The sequence below is a fragment of the Schistocerca nitens genome, chromosome 2 (assembly GCF_023898315.1).
Source record: "Schistocerca nitens isolate TAMUIC-IGC-003100 chromosome 2, iqSchNite1.1, whole genome shotgun sequence".
In the NCBI taxonomy this organism is placed as follows: domain Eukaryota; kingdom Metazoa; phylum Arthropoda; class Insecta; order Orthoptera; family Acrididae; genus Schistocerca; species Schistocerca nitens.
This window is the reverse complement of record NC_064615.1, coordinates 662,461,117-662,479,673: the sequence shown is the minus strand read 5'-3', so window position 1 is coordinate 662,479,673 and position 18,557 is coordinate 662,461,117. Positions and strand designations below refer to the sequence as shown.

The 18,557-nt window shown below is 38.6% G+C and overlaps 1 protein-coding gene across 1 annotated transcript in view; it reads left to right on the top strand.

Annotated features, from left to right (window-relative positions):
• LOC126236773 (phenoloxidase 1-like) overlaps positions 1-18,557 on the top strand; it is a 275,588-nt gene that overhangs the window by 150,619 nt on the left and 106,412 nt on the right. The window contains exons 6-7 of the mRNA XM_049946348.1: positions 14,884-15,034; positions 15,124-15,225. Coding sequence (XP_049802305.1) covers positions 14,884-15,034; positions 15,124-15,225 — 253 coding nt within the window. The remainder of the gene's footprint in view (positions 1-14,883; positions 15,035-15,123; positions 15,226-18,557) is intronic.

Sequence of the window (18,557 nt, the reverse complement as noted above, 5' to 3'; positions counted from 1 at the left end):
ACGAAACATTAACACAGCACATATTAATAGAAAAAATTATAGGAAAATTTGTTAAATGCTGATATCCTCCTCAGGCATTTCAAAGATTTCTTCAGTATAATAGTATGGGTGACCTGATAGCCAGCTGAACCACTTAACTTTAAAAATTTTTAGATCCATAGACCAAGCATAAATTGGTTAATTGTTGAAAATTTTGAGTCGGTTCACTTAGTGAGAATTTTCAGCCATGCTGACCTGTGCCTTGGTATATTAAAATTAGACTCAGCTCTGGAGTTGTGTATGTGAGTCCGAGTCCCCCCCCCCCCCCCCCAATCCCCTCCCCTCCAGCAGTGAATTTTGAAGTATTGATTGTAATGTACAGCATAGACACACATACGTATAAATTTATAATTGTGAGTATTCTGAGCCTAGAAAACAGAGGACATTGCTCCATGTGATCTGTTTTATACCTTATGTATAAGACTTTTTTGTATTTTCAAAATATTCTTGATGTGAGAGGACTGTCCCCATACAGTCAGACCATTTGAAATATGTGACTAGAGAGTCCAAAGCGTCTCATCCTATTGAATCCAAGCTCACTAAAGGAGGTGTGACACACAATATATTTTTTTATACATGTGATTGATGTATTCCTCCCAATGAAGTTTAGAGTCAATGCAAATACCTAAAAGTTTTACTGACTAATGTTCTACTTCATATGTCATTCAGTTGTTGGGTTTTATTGGGTTCCACATGTGTTTATTAGCTTTAAACCTTTCCAAGGCTGAATCAAGAGTTTCTTTTGTTATCCTACTCAGATCTGAAATTCTCTGATCTATGACAAGTAGTGTTGCGTCATCACCCATGACATATGACAGAGTGAGCTATGTTATTATGCAAATCATTGATTGCAGTAATGAAGAACAAGGATCTGAGAATAGTTCCTTATGGAACCCATTTGCTGATTTTCATTAAGGAGGAATTTACGTTCCTGACTGAGGCAAATTGTTTTCTGTTACTTAAAAAGTGTGCTCTCATGCACCCCATAAAGCTCTAGCTTCCTTAGCAGAAAGTCAAAATGCGATAGAATGCAGTGATACAGAGTTTTTGTCTTCAAGAGTTGTTAATGTTTGATCCTTAATTTCCAAAACAGCTGCTGTTGTTTTTCTCCCCTTGTGAAAACCAAACTGATTGTTACATGGAAAATTGTTTTCCAGAGCAGCTGCTGATCTGTGTGTAGCAGTGCTCCAAATATCTTTGAACATGTTGGCACAATTGAGACTGCTCTGTAGTTTTGAGGAAGTTGTTTGTCTCCTTTTTTAAAAACTGGAATAACTTTTGATATCTTGAGTGATTCCAGAAATACTCCAAATTCTACACATTTATTAAAAATAGAAGCTAATGATGTAGAGACTGAGTGTGTTGACTTTTTAATGATGTGTTTTGACAATCAACAGCAGAAAATATGGAAGCAGCTTTTATATTGTCAGCAGATATTATAGTACTCCACTGAGATATCTGGTCACCTGGCAGTGGAGCTCCAATCAGGTCTATTGCTGATGCCAGAAGGCGCTAAGCTTTGTGGAATTTTTTGAATTTAAGATAGTACCTGTAAACGTTCTCTCTCTGCTCTGTCCTTTGGGTACAGGTGTGCATATACATCTGGTACAGTATGAATATGTTTTCTCTGACTTCTGCAAGTTCTTGAGAAAACCAGAACAGCCTTTTATTTTTCAGTACACTCAGAGAGCTAACTTTTGTTACTGGTGAACAAGAATACCATAAATTTATGTATCACTTAAAAGAAGTTATCAAAGGCTATTGCAGATCCCCTTTTCCCCAACTGACAATTATATTATCAGTACCATATGTGGTTTTTCAATTTTAATTGGTTGCCTCTTATACAGTGTGAGGAGACCTTCTCCAGCAAGTCTGACTGTAAAATCTCCCTCAATGGAAATTTACTGTAATATTGTCTGTGAAGGCACTCCTACATGTAGCAAAGTTATTTGTACAATATAGGTCCAATGATCATAGCATATTCAGAAATGTCCTTTTGACTTGCCCCTTTGTGTTTATCATTTCTGTGTGAAAATTTCCATAGACAACAATTCTTGACTTATTCTTCAAGATTTTTCAATAAATAAATTCACATCTCCATCCAAAGACCAAAATAGACTAACTACAGCTACATTTTCATTCTCTAGTTTTACACAACTAAACTCCCCATCCAATTCTGAGCAATATGTAGATAAATCAATTCTTGAAAATTTTATCCTTCTTTAACTCTCCTGAGCTGATACTCTTGCACACTAAGAATAGCAGTTCTCTGAATTACCTCATGCCACTGGCAAATTTTTCTCATTCACTTACAGATGTCCGATGGTGTCCATAGGCTGGGCAGGAGGAAGTTGTGGTGGATTGTATTTTAACCATCACATCTGTGTCCACCACATTGTTCAGGGTGAGATCTGGTACCTGGCCATCCACTAACACAAAACCAGTCCTTCCAGTTTCTAACTGTCATGAGTTAACTTCCCAGCAATAAAAAAGTACTGCTACTGGCTTCCCAAGGGAGTTAACCCTGCAGCAGCCTCTTGGTACTTCACTTTTGTCAACATAGAAATAACAAGCATAGATAGTACTGCCACTGCAATCTTGATCTATCAGATGTTTTGATTCCAAGTGCTACTGTCACATTCTATCTGCCATTATCATACTACTCCATTCTGCTTGTCACATGGTAAGATGTGGCTAGGTAGAAAGGGTAGCCACTTCTTATGGCTCCCTGCTCACAATCTAAATTTTACACAGGTGGTGACATACTGAAAATCACTGTGTGAAACACCTTATTACTACTACCAAAGGAGTAAGGCAGCTGGGTTGGGCACACAGCCTGGAAGCCCAGGAGACAGACTGAGAGCGCTCTAATGCCAGGCACTAGACAGAGAGATTCTGCCTGGGAGATGTGGTATGGCCTGTATGGAAAGTGGGACTTTCAGAACGGCAACTGAAGTGCTACATTCAACTGTATTGCATCCTTCATTGCTTATGAGACATCATGAATTAAGTCAAATATTATGACCCCTCATCAAGAAGACAAAAGTTTAGAAACAATATCCATCTCTTCTGTATGGAGCCCAACTACAGTTCTTAGGTTCAGATTGATTATGGGAACTTCCCATTTAAGGAACGTGAATGATCCTGAAGTTTCATCAAGAGTGTCTACCTTCAATGCTCATCATACTGAAGACGGCTTAAAAACACATGCAGAATGTGAAGATCTGCCAGTGCTGCCATACAGAGGCCCACTGACAAGATATAAATAAAGGATGCTGTAGTCAGCTCCAATGAGAACTTGTGGAACAATAGGTTGTAAATTTTCCCAGGAGAGGGATCAATGTAGTGAGCTGTGATCCAGCAGTGTGGTGTGGTGGTTAGCAGCATTTTTTTTTAATTTAGCATTTATCATTTCTGGAAAGCTTTTGAAATATCTTATGTTTATAATTCTAGTGTAAATACTAGTATTTCAATGTCTGTGTAAATACTAGTATTTCAATGTCTGTGTAAATACCAGAATCCTGGACTATATGTGGCATGTAAGTAAATACTGGATCAATGTAAGTAAATACTGATCCACAGTGCTTTTGAAATATGGAAATTGGTGAAATTTTATGTTTTTCAACAGCTGACTTAAAGTCATGAAAATCTGTTTCTTCCATAATAATCTCTGTAAAAGGTGTCGTGTGTGTAGCTTGAATGATAGGGCAAACTGAATCATTTGGACATCACAGTTAGCCTCTTTCTTTTTTCAACGTGAGCAAAATCATGATTGCAAGACACTAAAGAGAGTCCTTTCACCAAAAACTTGTATGCTGTTTTGTAAGGTAACACTTTGCTATTATGTAAAGTACAGAAACAGAAACATTATTATCTTACATTTGTTCTGTCCACAGCAACTGTCATTCCACATTATTAGTTTATTTTTAAAAGTAAGTTCTGGTGTAAAAGCTTTGTGTGCACAGGAAGCAATTTCATTCCCATCCCTGCCACATACAGCCTCATACCAGAGAAACATGTGTCTGTTTTATTTATCACCAACATGAATGCAAAAGTTGTAATATCAGAGCTGCCATAAACAGTAAATTTCTCTGTACCTTCATGAAAGAAGAATATATTCTTTTCCTTCACTGTGTAGTCTCTTCTTTTCACTTTGAGCACTACCATCACCTCCCTTCCTTTGTTTTGGTGCAGTTTTTCTTTCCATTTTGTAATATTGTGTATTATTTATCTATAATAATTACTTCTGCAATGCCGTGTTGTTGGAAATGAACCACAGAGAAACTTTAGTAGTCAGTAATTCACACAAGGGCATGCCAAGACATTAACAGAGACTTGGTGCATGATTCATTATTTGAATATTGATGTTGATGTTAGACACAAGTGCCATTTTGTGATGGCTGTAAACACTGTTTCATGCTGTTTGTGCCAGAATATATGTTATTGGCCTTGGTTTTTACAGTGGAATTTCTTCAGTAACACAAATTTTCATTTTATGGCACATGATGCACTACTTACTTAAACGCCACACTTGATATGTGTAAAAATAGCTCCATCCTGGAGATCAGTTCTGTTTTGGCTGTATGTTGGTGTTCTTCTTTTGGATGTTCAGGAATTGTTCCACTTCCAAAATCATCTTTTTATCATTGAGCAAATGTTTGTACAGAATGGTTTGTGTATCCAAGGAAAGAGGAAAAATCGACAGGTGCCATGGCAGGAGACTGTGTACAGTGAGACAAATATGACAGTGCAGAGAAGCAGCATGTGTGACTGCATCCCAGGCAGAATGAGCTGGAGCATTCTTGTGGACAAAAAACTCTCCCTTGGGCAACTTTGTGCTATGCTTTGTAACATAACCAGTACACGTACAGATATGTCTCTAGTAGCTGCATCTCCATCAAATCTGGCTGAAAAGTTGGTGTCAGAAAGTAGGCTATCGTAAATGATATACTTTACACCAAGATTATTGTTGAGATACGTACATTGCACTTTGATCACTTGATGAACTAATGTTTATGGCCAGATCAAGTTATACTTAAACTATGCAAAGATAATTAATTTGCTAGCCATGTACTACACTCAGTTGAAAATCTACAATGTGACTGATCAGATGCAGTAACATAACTGTGAAGTAACCATTCACAAAAGTTCACATGTAACAAACATATAATTAAGGAAGTTCACAAAATTATATTCTTAACACACTGTCTTTCAGACCTAACAGTCAAATTACTATTAACATGATATGCACAATTTGTTAGTTTACTTAGTTTCATTTTCCATGGGTAGTTTGCATGATAAATCATGATGATGCAGAACGAGTCATATTACATACACAACAGAACTTAATTTTAAATATGGCTAAGTGCTGAACATTTATAAAGCTTTAATCAATTGAAACCCTGGGTAGGAATATCAACAATGTAGGGAAAGACAGATTGATACTCAGCATGAAGAAGACATACTACATTACAGACAGGCACACTTAAAAGACACATACATAAAGGTTTTGGCCACAGCCTTCATCAGTAAAAGAGAGACACACAACATTCATACACACAAGCAAGCACACCTCATGCACACATGACTGCCAACTCCAGCATCTCAGGCCGGAATGCAACTATCACATGGGATGCAAGCATCAATCTGGACAAGGCAGGGAAGGGGAAGGGATAGCAGCATATGGGTGGGGAGAAAGACTAACACTGTCTGGTGGAGTGTGCAGGAACTAGAATGCCAACAGGTGGAGTGTCAGGAGCTTGAGGGACAGGGAGTCAGAGAAAAAAAAGGAGCAAAAAACAAGAGGCTCAGGGAAAGAAGGCAGATTCATTGGCCAAGGGCAGCAAATAAACAGGTTGGGAGGCGATAATGGGGATGAGATGATAGGACAGAGGGGATAGAAACTGTTGGGTGGAGGGTGTGGGGCTGGTATGTTACCGTAGATTCAGGTCAGGATAATTAGGGGAGCAGAGAATTTGTTGCAAGGTATAACACCCCAAATATAGAGTCCCTAATGACATCCCTTTTGATAGCAATAGGTATAAAAATTAGTTATCCTGACCTTGACGGTAGCTACTGGCAACAAATTATTAACACTATTGAAAGTTTGACCAACAGGAATACTAGGGAACTAACAGCATCTATTTCACGCAAAGAATTAAATGAAAGACTATCAGGTGATCACTTAATCTACAAAGCATGAAACTCTAAATAAAGAATTCAAAATATATGCTTTACGAAGATTAAAACCCAGACGAGATAAAGTGATCAGAGATAACATTTATACAAGAAAAGTGTTGTAGCCGCATCGAGCTGTAAGTTCGCTGTGACTACAGTGAAAAAACTTCAATGGAGATGTTAATTCGTGCTCTTGTAGATGTCGCGATAGAAGCAACTTATTGACCGATACTAGATCGTTTCAGACCAATCTGGATTTTTAAAGTTTCTCAAGTACCATCTTGACGTATTAGTCAAAGTTCTGAAGACAAGTGATAGAACATTTACCCTTTAGCAAGGCAACAGAACAGATATTATATGCGAGGGAAAAGTAACTCGCCTGATACTTAACCAATTCAGGGACTTAGTCGTCATGATCTGCGATCATCATGAACATTGAAGGACACAGCAATATACCAAATGCCGACATAAACTCTACAGATAGACTTGAGTAGAAGCACACAGTCATGAAGAATTCACAGGTACACCATGTTGTCGGAAGCTGTAGTCAATGTCAGCATTGCTGATGTAAATCGTAGCTTCAATTCCTTGAATGACAGATCAGTGTGCTTTCTAGTGCAGTGGTGAGATAATTCAGAGTTTCAATAAACTCAGTTATAACTTTAATACTTCGTGTCATCTACTTCATTTAATTGAACTTTATTGTGTAACTGTGAAATACTTATTTTCTTGTAGAAGACCGAAGCTAAAGCTGATTGAGTGACATTATTAACAGTGAACAGTAATGGAACATTTTATTACGACACTTTCTGTATGTTATTTAGAGAATACATTGTCTCTGGATTTATAACATAGGTGTTGTTGAATTATCACTGTAGCAACGCATTAATGATGCTATAATACTTCACAAATCAACATCATTGTAAGACTATAGTGTGGCATCGGCTGAATAGTGGAATTTATAATTCGAGATATCATATTATCTATGTTTGAACATTCATTTGCAAACTGAGCATAAAAACTACTATTACCAAGTGTCGCGTAAGCTTGTAAGCCTGTCATGAACACATGAAGGATATTTCGTTTATTGTTTTAGAGAAACGGAATTGTTGTGGTACCAAGTGGTGCAGTTGCTGTGTGTGGCAGTAAAGAAAACAGACATCCTTCGAACACCATTGCTTCAATTATAAGCGAGGGACACTTATACATTTTGGTGTGCTGCTCCATTGATACACAGATATGTGTTAAAGGGAGATAGTATCTGAAGCTAAATGAACAAAGCGAGGAGTTTGTTTTAACAGTTACAGATCAGAGTTGTTGCGATTGACGGATGCCAGCCTGTGTCACCCAGACTTGAACAACCATCCCCATTGAGCCACATGCACACATGCCACAAAGGGTAACTCCCATCTGCACAGGTCAGAAAAACTGGTGGTGGAGGGAAGCATCCAAATGGATTTGATAGTGAATCATCCATTGAAATCAAGCGTGTTATGTTCAGCTGCCTGTTGTGCAACAGGGTGGTATATTTTCCTCTTGGCCAAAGTTCAGCAGTGGCTGTTCATCATGGTGCACAGCTGGTTGGTAGTCATACCAATATAAAAAGGAATGCAGTGATCGCAGTAGAGCTGGTAAATGACATGGCCGCTTTCACAGGTGGCCCTGTCCCTGATGGGGTAGGGTAAACCTATGACAGGACTAAAACAGTAAGAGCTGGTGGGTGGATTGAGCAGGCTTTGCACCTGTGTCTTTCACAGCGATATGAACCTTGTGACAAGGGATTGGGATTGGGAGTGACATACAGATGGGCTAGAATGTTGTGGAGGTTGGATGGGCAATGTAATTCCACTTTAGGAGGGATGGGAAGTATCTTGGGTAGGATTTCTCTCATTTCAGGCATGCTGATAGGCAACCAAAGCCCTTGTGAAGGATGTGGTTCTGTTCTTCCAGTCTGGGGTCATATTGGGTGATGAAGGGGACACTCCTTTGTGGCTGGTTTTTGGGAATGGTGGAAGAATTGAGGAGATGAGGGGAAATGGCATGGGAGATCTGTTTGTCGATGAGGTCTGGGGTAATGCCTGTTTGTGAAGGCACTTGTGAGACGAGACAGCATACTGAGCAAGGGAGTTTTTGTCACTGCAGATATGCTGTCCCTGGGTGGCCAGGCTGTATGGGAGGGATGTGGTGGCCAGGCAGTATGGGAGGGAATTTTTGATGTGAAATGGATAATAGCTGTCAAAATACAGGTACTGTTGGTTGTTGGTGGGTTTAATGTGGATGGAGGTGCAGATGGAGCCATCAAAGAGGAGGAGGTCAACATCCAGGGAGGTGGCATGCTGGGCTGCAGAGGACCACACAAAGTGGGTGGGAGAGAAGGTGTTGAGGTTGTAAAGGAACGAAGATAGGGTGTCTTGGCCCTGGGTCCAGATAATGAAGATATCATCAATGAACGTGAACCAGACTAGGGGTTTGGTGTTTTGGGAGGCTAGTTAGGTCCCCTCTACATGGTCCATAAAAAGTTTGGTATAGGAGGGTGCCATGCGGGTGCTGATGGCTCTGCCGTGGATTTACTTGTATAACTTCCCTTCAAAGGAGAAGTAGTTGTGGGTTGGGATAAAGTTAGTGAGGTGTGTGAGTAATGAGGTAATGGGTTTGAAGGCTGAAAGCCATTGTGAAAGGTAGTGTTCAATAGCAGTAAGACCATGGGCATGAAAGATATTGGTGTATGGGGAGTTGGCATCAACAGTGACGAGTAGGGATCCAGGAGGTAAAGAGGTGGCAATGGTGGACAGTTTGTGGAGGAAGAGGTTGGTGTCTTTGATGTGGGAAGCCAGATTATGGACAATTGGTTGGAAGTGTTGGTCAATGAGGGCCAAAATTCTTTCACTGCTGGCACAACACCCAGCCACAATGGGGTGTCCAGGATAGTTGAATTTATGGATTTTGAGGAGCATTTAGAAAGTGGGTATGTGGGATATCAAAGGGGTGAGGAGGGAAATGGATTCAGGGGATATGTCCTGGGAAGGGCCTACATTTTAAGCAGGGATTGGAGGTTATGTTGGACTTCTGGGGTGGGATCACTCTGGTGGAGTTATAGGTGGAGGAATTAGGTAATTGGTGGAGGCCTTGTGGCAAGTAGTCATTGCAGTTCATAACAACAGTGGTGGAACCCCCGTCTGCAGCTATGATGATTAGATCAGCGTTTGTTTTGAGGGTGTGTATGGCTGTTCTTTCCTCTACTAAAAGGTTGGTGTTCTGAGGAAGGGACCTGCCCAATCCACCCATCCAGCTCTTCCTATTCCTGTCCTATCATAGATTTGCCCTACTCCATCGTGGGCTGAGCCACAAGTGAAAGCAGCCATGTTGTTTACCAGTTCTGCTGCAATCATTGCACTTCTTTTTATATTGGTATCACTACCAGCTGTCTCAGGATGAAGGGCCACCACCAAACAGTGGCCAACAGCAAAGTATAACACCCTGTGGCACATCAGGCAGCTGAAAATAACACACTTGATTTCAATGGCTGCTTCACTACCCGAGCCATCTGTATACTTCCATGCACCACCAACTTTTCTGAACTGTATAGATGGGAGTTGTCAGTACAACACATTCTCTGCTCCCATAATTATCCTGACCTGAATCTATGGAAACATACCGGCCTCACAACCCCCGACCCAACAGTTTCCATCCCATCTGCCCTATCACCTCCTCTCCATTCTTGCCTACCAACCCGTTTATTTGCTGCTCTTCGCCAGTGAATCCACCCAACTTTCCCAAATCCTCTCCTTTTTTGCTCCTTTTTTTCCCCAAATCCCTTCTCCACAAGCTCGTGACACTGCCCCTGTTGGCACTCCAGTCCCTGCACACTCCACCAGACAGCATTTGTCTGTCTCCCCACCCATACACTGCTATCACTTCCCCTTCCCTGCCCCTATGTGATAACTTGCATTCTGGCCCGAGATGCTGGAGTTGGCAAGCCATGCGTGCATGAGGTGTGCTTGCTTGTGTGTATGTGTATGAATGTTGTGTCTCTCTCATTTACTGTTGATGGCTGTGCCCTACACATAACTTTTTACACAATACTATAACAGAAATTCTTCAACAGAATAGAAGGGGTTGTCAAGGAGAAATTTTCTTAGATTGTTTTCAAATTTTACTATGCTACCTGTCAGACATTTTAAAATTCCTAGGTAAGTTATCAAAACTTTTTGTTACAGTATTGTGGACACCTTTTTATGCTAAAGGCAACCTTAATGTGTCATAATGAATGCCATTTGGTCTTCTGGTATTATAATTATGCACATCATTGTTCCTTTTGAACTACAGTGTGTTATTTTCTACAAACTTCATGAGAGAATAAATATACTGTGAAGCAGTAGTCTGAATACCCAACATTTTAAAAGATGTCTGTAAGATGAGCGATCATGGCTGTGCACCACATATTACTCTCACAGCAGATTTTTGAGCAATTTAGACTTTCTTTCTTAAAGATGAATTACCACAGAACATTATTCTATTCAACATGATTGAATGAAAATATGCGGAATATGTCAACTTCATGATTCATCTCTTCCCAAGATCTGCAATGATTCTAATTGCAAATGTGCCTGAAATAAGTTGTTGTAGGTATTCCAAAATGTGCTTTTTTCAGTTTAAATTCTCATCAACATGAGCACCTAAAATTTTTGAACTTTCCATCTTATTTATTATTTCCTCACCATGTGTTGCACTTATCATTGGTGTAGTACAACTAGGTATGGAGAAGTGTGTCTTCTTAAAATTTAGGGTGAGACCATTTACGGAAAACCATTCAGTGATACTTTTAAGAACATTGTTTACTATTTCTTCTGTTTCTGTATATATGCTTGGATTGATTATAATACTAGTGTCATCTGCAAAAAGGACTACTTCTGTTTGTTGTATATTACATGGAATATTGTTCACGTATATGAGGAACAATAGTGGACCTAGAAATGAGCCCAGAGAACTGCATCTGTGGTTTCTTCCCAGTCAGAACAATGTCCCCAGATTACATTAGTTGAATTACTAAGTAAAACTTCCTGCATTCTTTTGGTTAGATATGAAATTATCCACAGTTGGATATACTATCAGTCCCATGAAACTTCAATGTATCTAGGGGAATATTGTGTTTCGCACAGTCAAATGCCTTAGATAAGTCACAGAAAACACCAGTCAATGCCATATTATTATTTAATGCTTGTAAAATTTGGTGAGTGAACATTTAAATGGCATTTTCAGTAGAACAGCTTTTCTGAAATCCAAACTGTGATTTGTGAACAGTAATTATATCTTGGGAAGAAACATAGTTCACAGCCCAATACTGTTGTCACTGTTTACATTAACTATTATTCAGGCTTAACACTGTTAATGAAAATACTTACAGTGCAAAGTTGTTAATTAAAAATGGCCACTGAATCACTGAGTCATCTTCTGAATGCAAAACTTTTATAACTTCCAATACATTTTCTGACTTGAAATATATATTACATCACCTGCAGTACATTTCCCTATATCAGTGAACATAGATCTTGCTTCTTCAATGTTCAAATGTGTGTGAATTCCTTATTTATTGTTCTTTATCAGATTTTCACAAATTACAATTAAAGTTTTGCATTTGTGAGTTAATGAGTAGTAAAAGAAGATTTGTTTGAATGAGAACAATAATTTCTATTCAATTATGCTGGCTAGTTTGCCTAGATATGGAATTAATGTTCCAGCGACAATGTTTTTACTAAGGAAGCTCATTACTTTGAAACTACAAGAGAGCAAAAGTCACTAACATGGTTTTGTGATTGTTGTAAGAATACTAGTAATTGGATACATGTTTACATAAAATGGCAACAAAATCTGAAATAACTGATATTTGTAACTAGCACAGTTTTTAGGTAAACTAATTATACTTATGGATTCTAAATAACCAAAAGACTGTAACAGACACTAAAGTTAAGTTGGCTAAGCCCTGAGTTAATATTCAAAATTTTAGGTACTGTGTCATGTAAATGATATCACTGTAGATATTTGCAAAAGAATAATAATTCTTTTTGATTTTTTGGGGGGAGGAGGGGGGAGGGGTGGGGGGGAGAAAAACATAACAGCTGGAAAGGATCCACCTGCTTTGTTCCAGCTTCATCTACAGCCTAATATAATCTAATCAGGAAATTTTGGTAGTATGCTCATTTGACAGTTTTCCCCTGGAAGCATCTGTGCCACCTAGCCGCTGTCTCATATGATGGTACATTGTTGCCTCACACTTCCACCATCTCAACATGAAATGACTATAGCAGTGTTGCTCCCCTTCAAATGCTGAAAAGAATTACTGTATGTGCTCCACTTTATTAATGTGCTGCACCATTTTTTCGTTGTTATTCATTTACAAACATACAAAAATTATGTATTATTTAACTGGAGAGATGAAAAATCTAGTCACCAAGTGGTGGCAGAACACACACATAAAAGACTGTTGTGACTGGCAAGCTTTCAGAGCCAGTGGCTCCTTCTTCAGGCAGAAAGGTTGAAGGGGAAGGGAGAAGGGTGAAGGAAAAGGACTGGAGAGGTCTAGGAAAAAGGGTGGATTTTTATCTATCCAGTTAAATAATCAATAACTGATTGTTTTCGTTGTTAAAACATTATGTATGTAACTTTATTTTTTCAGGGTGATAATTAAAATTATATGACAATCTCTCACATGTACACTCAAAATGTTCTGCCTATTTTAAAGTTAATTTTCATGTGCTACATTAAATGTTGATGTTTTTCTATTTGTTGTACAGAAATGAGTACACAGTGAATTTCTTCTGCAGTTAAGAATGAGTCCATCCCTAGAGAACTACTTCATATTTTTTTGGGGAGGAAAAAAAAATTAATAGTTTATATATTGCGATTTATGGCCGCAAAATTGCAGAATCCTTTGACGCTATTGATCATTATACTGAAACAGCAGTTATGTTCTAGGTGTGATGTCACCGCCAGACACCACACTTGCTAGGTGGTAGCTTAAATCGGCCGCGGTCCATTAGTACATGTCGGACCCGCGTGTCGCCACTGGCAGTGATCGCAGACCGAGCGCCACCACACGGCAGGTCTCGAGAGACGGACTAGCACTCGGCCCAGTTGTACGACGACGTTGCTAGCGACTACACTGATGAAGCCTTTCTCTCATTTGCCGAGAGACAGAATAGCCTTCAGCTAAGTGCATGTCTACGACCTAGCAAGGCGCCATTAGCCTTAGATAGCTTGTATCTAAAGAGTCTCACTTGTATCGCCACAATCTCCAGATGTCTCATCAAGAACGATGTATACAAAGGATGGATTAAAGTTAAGTAGTCCAGAAGCTACGTACTTTTCTTTATAGCATTCATTACGTATCCTGTTTCAGACCTCACTCCATCCTTCGTGAGTTAGCGCGTGCATCTTGGCCGCCTCTTTCAATTAGTGTGCGTAGTGTTGGCAAGTCTGCCGACACTACACTAGGTATCATTTTTCTGCTAGTATATAGAGTAAGCTGATAGCTTACATTAACATAATATACACCATTATTCTATAACACCTGCTTCTCTTCATCATTTTCTATATCAACTCATTTCACAATATTTATGATTCATCTTCATGATGCTATCTACAGAACAATCTGAATGGGTACATAGTGTCATTTTTAGATGATCTCTTTTACTCTCATGTATGGTATGCTTTTTAATTGTCCATCTGTGATGACTCTACCATTTTCATGCACAATGTTTTTGCGACTAATCTAGCTATTTTCATTAGGATCTATGAGTGATGGACTAATGGTGTGGTCACTGCCTTTACACTGAAGTATTGTTGTTGTCACTCTGTTATTTACATTCAGTTTTGGTATCTGGTTCCTGTTAAACCCATTGAAATTTATTTTGTTTTCATAAAATACACAGGCATTCTGTGAAATTTTGATAACTTAATTTTTGGCTCCAGAAGGTGAGAAAGAGACCTTAATCAACTGAGCGCAAGATCCAAACTTTCAGTTTCTATCCCCTTTTATTAGGTTTCATGACATTCTTATATCAATATATCTTTGCATATAACACTCATTTTATTATGGTCTCGTCATACATTTCACTTATTGTAGCAAAAGTGCCAGGGGAATCCAAGTCTCATGGAACACCCAACACTGCCATGACAAAACAAGTACACACAAAATTGTTCATGTCTTGAACTTGGTCATAAATAGTGTCATTATAGTGCACTGATAACCTTTCACAGAGTGGTTGGAGTCCAAGCAGTGCTCACACACATAACACCATTGCTCACAGTAATTTAAGAAGTCATTTCAGCTATGGAGATATGGTTTACTAATCAGCAATAAGGCCAGACACACACACACACACACACACACACACACACACACACACACACACACACACACACACACACACAAAAAAAAAAAAAAAATCGGTCTTAAAATCCTGATACAAAAGCCACAGAAAATCACATCACTTATAATATCTATTATGTATGCTGTTCTGCTGCTTTGGGTACACAAGAGGCATTCTGTCTATTTGTATGACAAATTATTAATTTTTGACATGTGCAGCATATGTTTTAATGTCAGGCTGTTCTTTTATTACTATAATGAAACAGAAAAGAAATTTCACTAGAAATTTTGTTATACAGGTATGACTTTGAACGACTCAGCAATGACTTAGGGAGGGTGGAGAGATTTATTGACTGGCACAAACCTATTAAAGAAGGTTATTTCCCTAAACTTGACAACATCCTTGCAAGTAGAGTGTGGCCTTCAAGGCAGGCAAATTCTAAACTTCAAGTAAGAAATTCTTTTCCATTATGGCACTGTACTGTAAATATCTGAAGTGTTACTGAATTAAATGCTAAATGCATGCCTGTATTTTGTAGGACATTAATCGGAAAATTGATCAATTTGAACTTGACATTCAAGACCTGGAGAGATGGCAAGACAGGCTTTATGATGCTATACACAGAAGAGCAGCCATTGATGTGAGTCAGTTTATTTACATTTAGATTGTAACAAATCCCTATCACAGAAACATTGTTTATGCACCTTAAATATGTAATATTTCTTTCTATCACCATTTTCGTTAACATTATTATTCCTTTCTTTATTTGTGTTTGTTTTAAGAAATCTTTGATGTTTCTGATGTACGTTGTTTTTACTTACTGGAAATCATCATTTCATGCATGATTTAATGTGGTATTATTCATATATTTCCTTGAAAGATTAGGGAAAAGGTATGTTCTACAAGTAAGATGAAAAGTTACATCATTTTAATGAACTGGAGGAAGGAGTATGTTCACTAGCAAACTCAAGTTTTTGACCAAAGCCTTTAATGAATATGTTTTGGAATGAATTGTTTAATATTGTGTCCCAGTTTGTACAGGTGTTTAATAGTTGCTTGGTACATTTTTATTTTATTTTATTTCTAGTTGTGTATGGTTTGGCATAGGGGGCTGTAGCAAACCTTCAGCTGTGGTGTGCATGCTTCAGTGATATAGACAGCTGTGCAATAGATGCAACCACAATGGAGGGGTCTTTGTGTCTATGTTCTTGAAAGAGAAGCAACAGGTTTTTCAGTATTTGCAGGGCCAGCAGTCTAGGTGATTGACTGATCTGGCCTTGTAACATTTGCCAACTTGATCTTGCTGTGCTGGTACTGTGAATGGCTGAAAGCAAAGAAAAGTGACAGCAACTATTTTTTCTGAGGGCGGCAGCTCTACTGTATGGTTTCATGTTGATACCACCATCTTCTGTAATATACTCTGGGGGTAAAATAGTCCCCCATTCAGAAATCTAAGTAGGCATTACTCAGAAGGAATTTTTTCATGAGGAAAAACAAAACTTGTGATCCAAGGGGCAGAGTGTGGCATGTTATATTCCTTAAGTGGATAGGCAGGTCAGGGAAACTACAAAGAGAAATGGATAGGCTGAAATTAGATAGAGTGTGAATTACTAAGAGGCATGACAGGAGGAGCAGGACTTTAGGTCAGATGAATATGGGGACTAAATACAAAATCAAATAGGTGCAGTGCAGAAGTAAGTCTAATAATGAATAAGAAAATATAAATATGGGTACACTACTCTTAACAACACAATGAATGCATTATTAAAGACAATAGTAGTATAGGTTTACATGTAATTAGCTTTACAGATGAAAAAGAGATGGAAAGAATGTATGATGTGTTATAAGCAGTTGTTCAGAGAGTTAAGGGAGACAATATTGAATTGCGATGGGGACTGGAACTAAATAGGAGGAAAACGAAGGGAAGGAAAACTGATAGGTAAATGTGGTACGCAAGAAAGGAATGAAAGAGGAACCGGCCTGGTATACTTTTGCAAAGAACATAATTTAGTCACTGTCAACACTCCAGTTAACAATAATGTAGAAAGGTCGTAAGGTAGCAAGAACTTGAGAAAATTCTGGTCATATGTAAAGCAGCTAAGCAGCTCAAAGGCTTTTATGCAGTCACTCATCAACCATACTGGGATGGTGATACAAGACAGCACAAGGAAAGCTGAAATTTTAAATTTTGCATTTAAGAAACCATTCATGCTGCACAAGTCTACAAAAATAGCATTGTTTGAATGTCATATAGGCTCTCATTTGGAGGACATAAAAATAGGTATCTGTACCATAGAGAAGCAACTGAAAGAGTTTAAAACAAATACATTACCAGGTCCAGATGGAATACAAATTTGAATTTACAGAAAGTACTCTGCAGCATTGGATGCCCCTGACTTAACTTGCATTTATCACAAATCTCTCACCAAGCAAAAAGGCTCAAGCAACTGGAAAAAAGTGCAGGTGACTCCTTTATGTAAGAAAGATAAAATGACGGGCCCACATAATTATGCATCAATATCCTTAACATCAATTTGCTGCAGAATTCTTGGATATAATAAATTGCCTTGAGACAGTTAAAGCTTCTGTCTACAAATCAACATGAATTTGGAAAGCATTGGCTATGTGAAACTCTGTTTTGCCTGTTTCTCATGTGATAACCTATAAAGCATGGATGGAAGGCAACAGGCAGCTTCCATATTGTTAGGTTTCTGAAAAGTTTTTGCTACGGTATCCAACTGCAGAGTTTTGACAGAGGTTCGAACATATGGTTTAGATTCCCAGATACGTGTGTGGCTTGAAGACATTTTAATTAACAGAACCCAGTATGCTGTCCTGAACGGTGATTATTCATCAGAAACAAGGGTATCATCAGGATGTCACAGGTAAGTATAGGACCACTCTTATTCTCTGACAGACAAGGTGAGCAGCAGTTTATGGCTGTTTGCTGATGACACTGTGTTGTATGGGAAGGTGTCATCCTTGAGTGATTGTAGGAGCATACAGGATGACTTAGACTGAGTTTGTAGTTGGTGTGATGAATGGCAGCTTGCACTGGATGTAGAAAAATGTAAGGTAATGTGGGCGAGTAGAAAAGATGATCCTGTGTAATGTATTAATATAGCATTGGTAGAGTGTAATATAGCATTGGTAGAGTGCTGCATGACAAAGTCCCGTTAACTAAATATCTAGCCATAACACTGAAAAACAGTATGAAATGGAATGAGCACAGAAGCTGGTATTAGGGAAGGTGAGTGCTCAACTTTGTTTCATTGGGAGAATTTTAGGAAAGTGTAGCTCATCCATAAAGGAGGCAGTGTGTAGAACACTGGTGTGATCAATTCTTAAGTACTGTTCGAGTATTTGGGATCCCCACCAGGTCAGATTAAAGAATGACATCAAAGCAGTTTAGAGGTGGGCTGCTAGATTCATTACTGGTAGGTTCAGTCAGCATGCAAGTATTATGGAGATGCTTTGTGAACTCAAATGTGAATCCCTGGAGGGACAACAATGATCATTTTGTGAGGCACTGTTGTGTAAATTTAGAGAACGGGTATTTGAGGCTGCCTGTAGAATGATTCTACTGCTGCCAATGAGCATTTCATATAAGGACCATAAAGAAAAAATGTGAGAAATTAGGGCTCATGTGGAGGCTTTTAGACAGTTGTTTTCCCTCGCTCTACTTGCAGATGAAGCAGGATAGGAAAAGACTAGCAGGGTTAAGTTGTACCCTTCGCCATGCACCATATGGTGGCTTGTGGAGTATGTATGTAAATGTAGATGTAAACATGGAATTAATGAACCCACTTTCAAAGAAATTCCACTGTTAATGAATATTTCTGCTGGTCCCAGAGGAACTTCCATAAAAACAGTGTTATTCCTTCTGATTTTAATAAACTCCACTTTCAGAAATATGTGCTTTTAAGGAATAAAAATGACTTTCTCCAATTTAAAACCAGTTTTTGCACATTT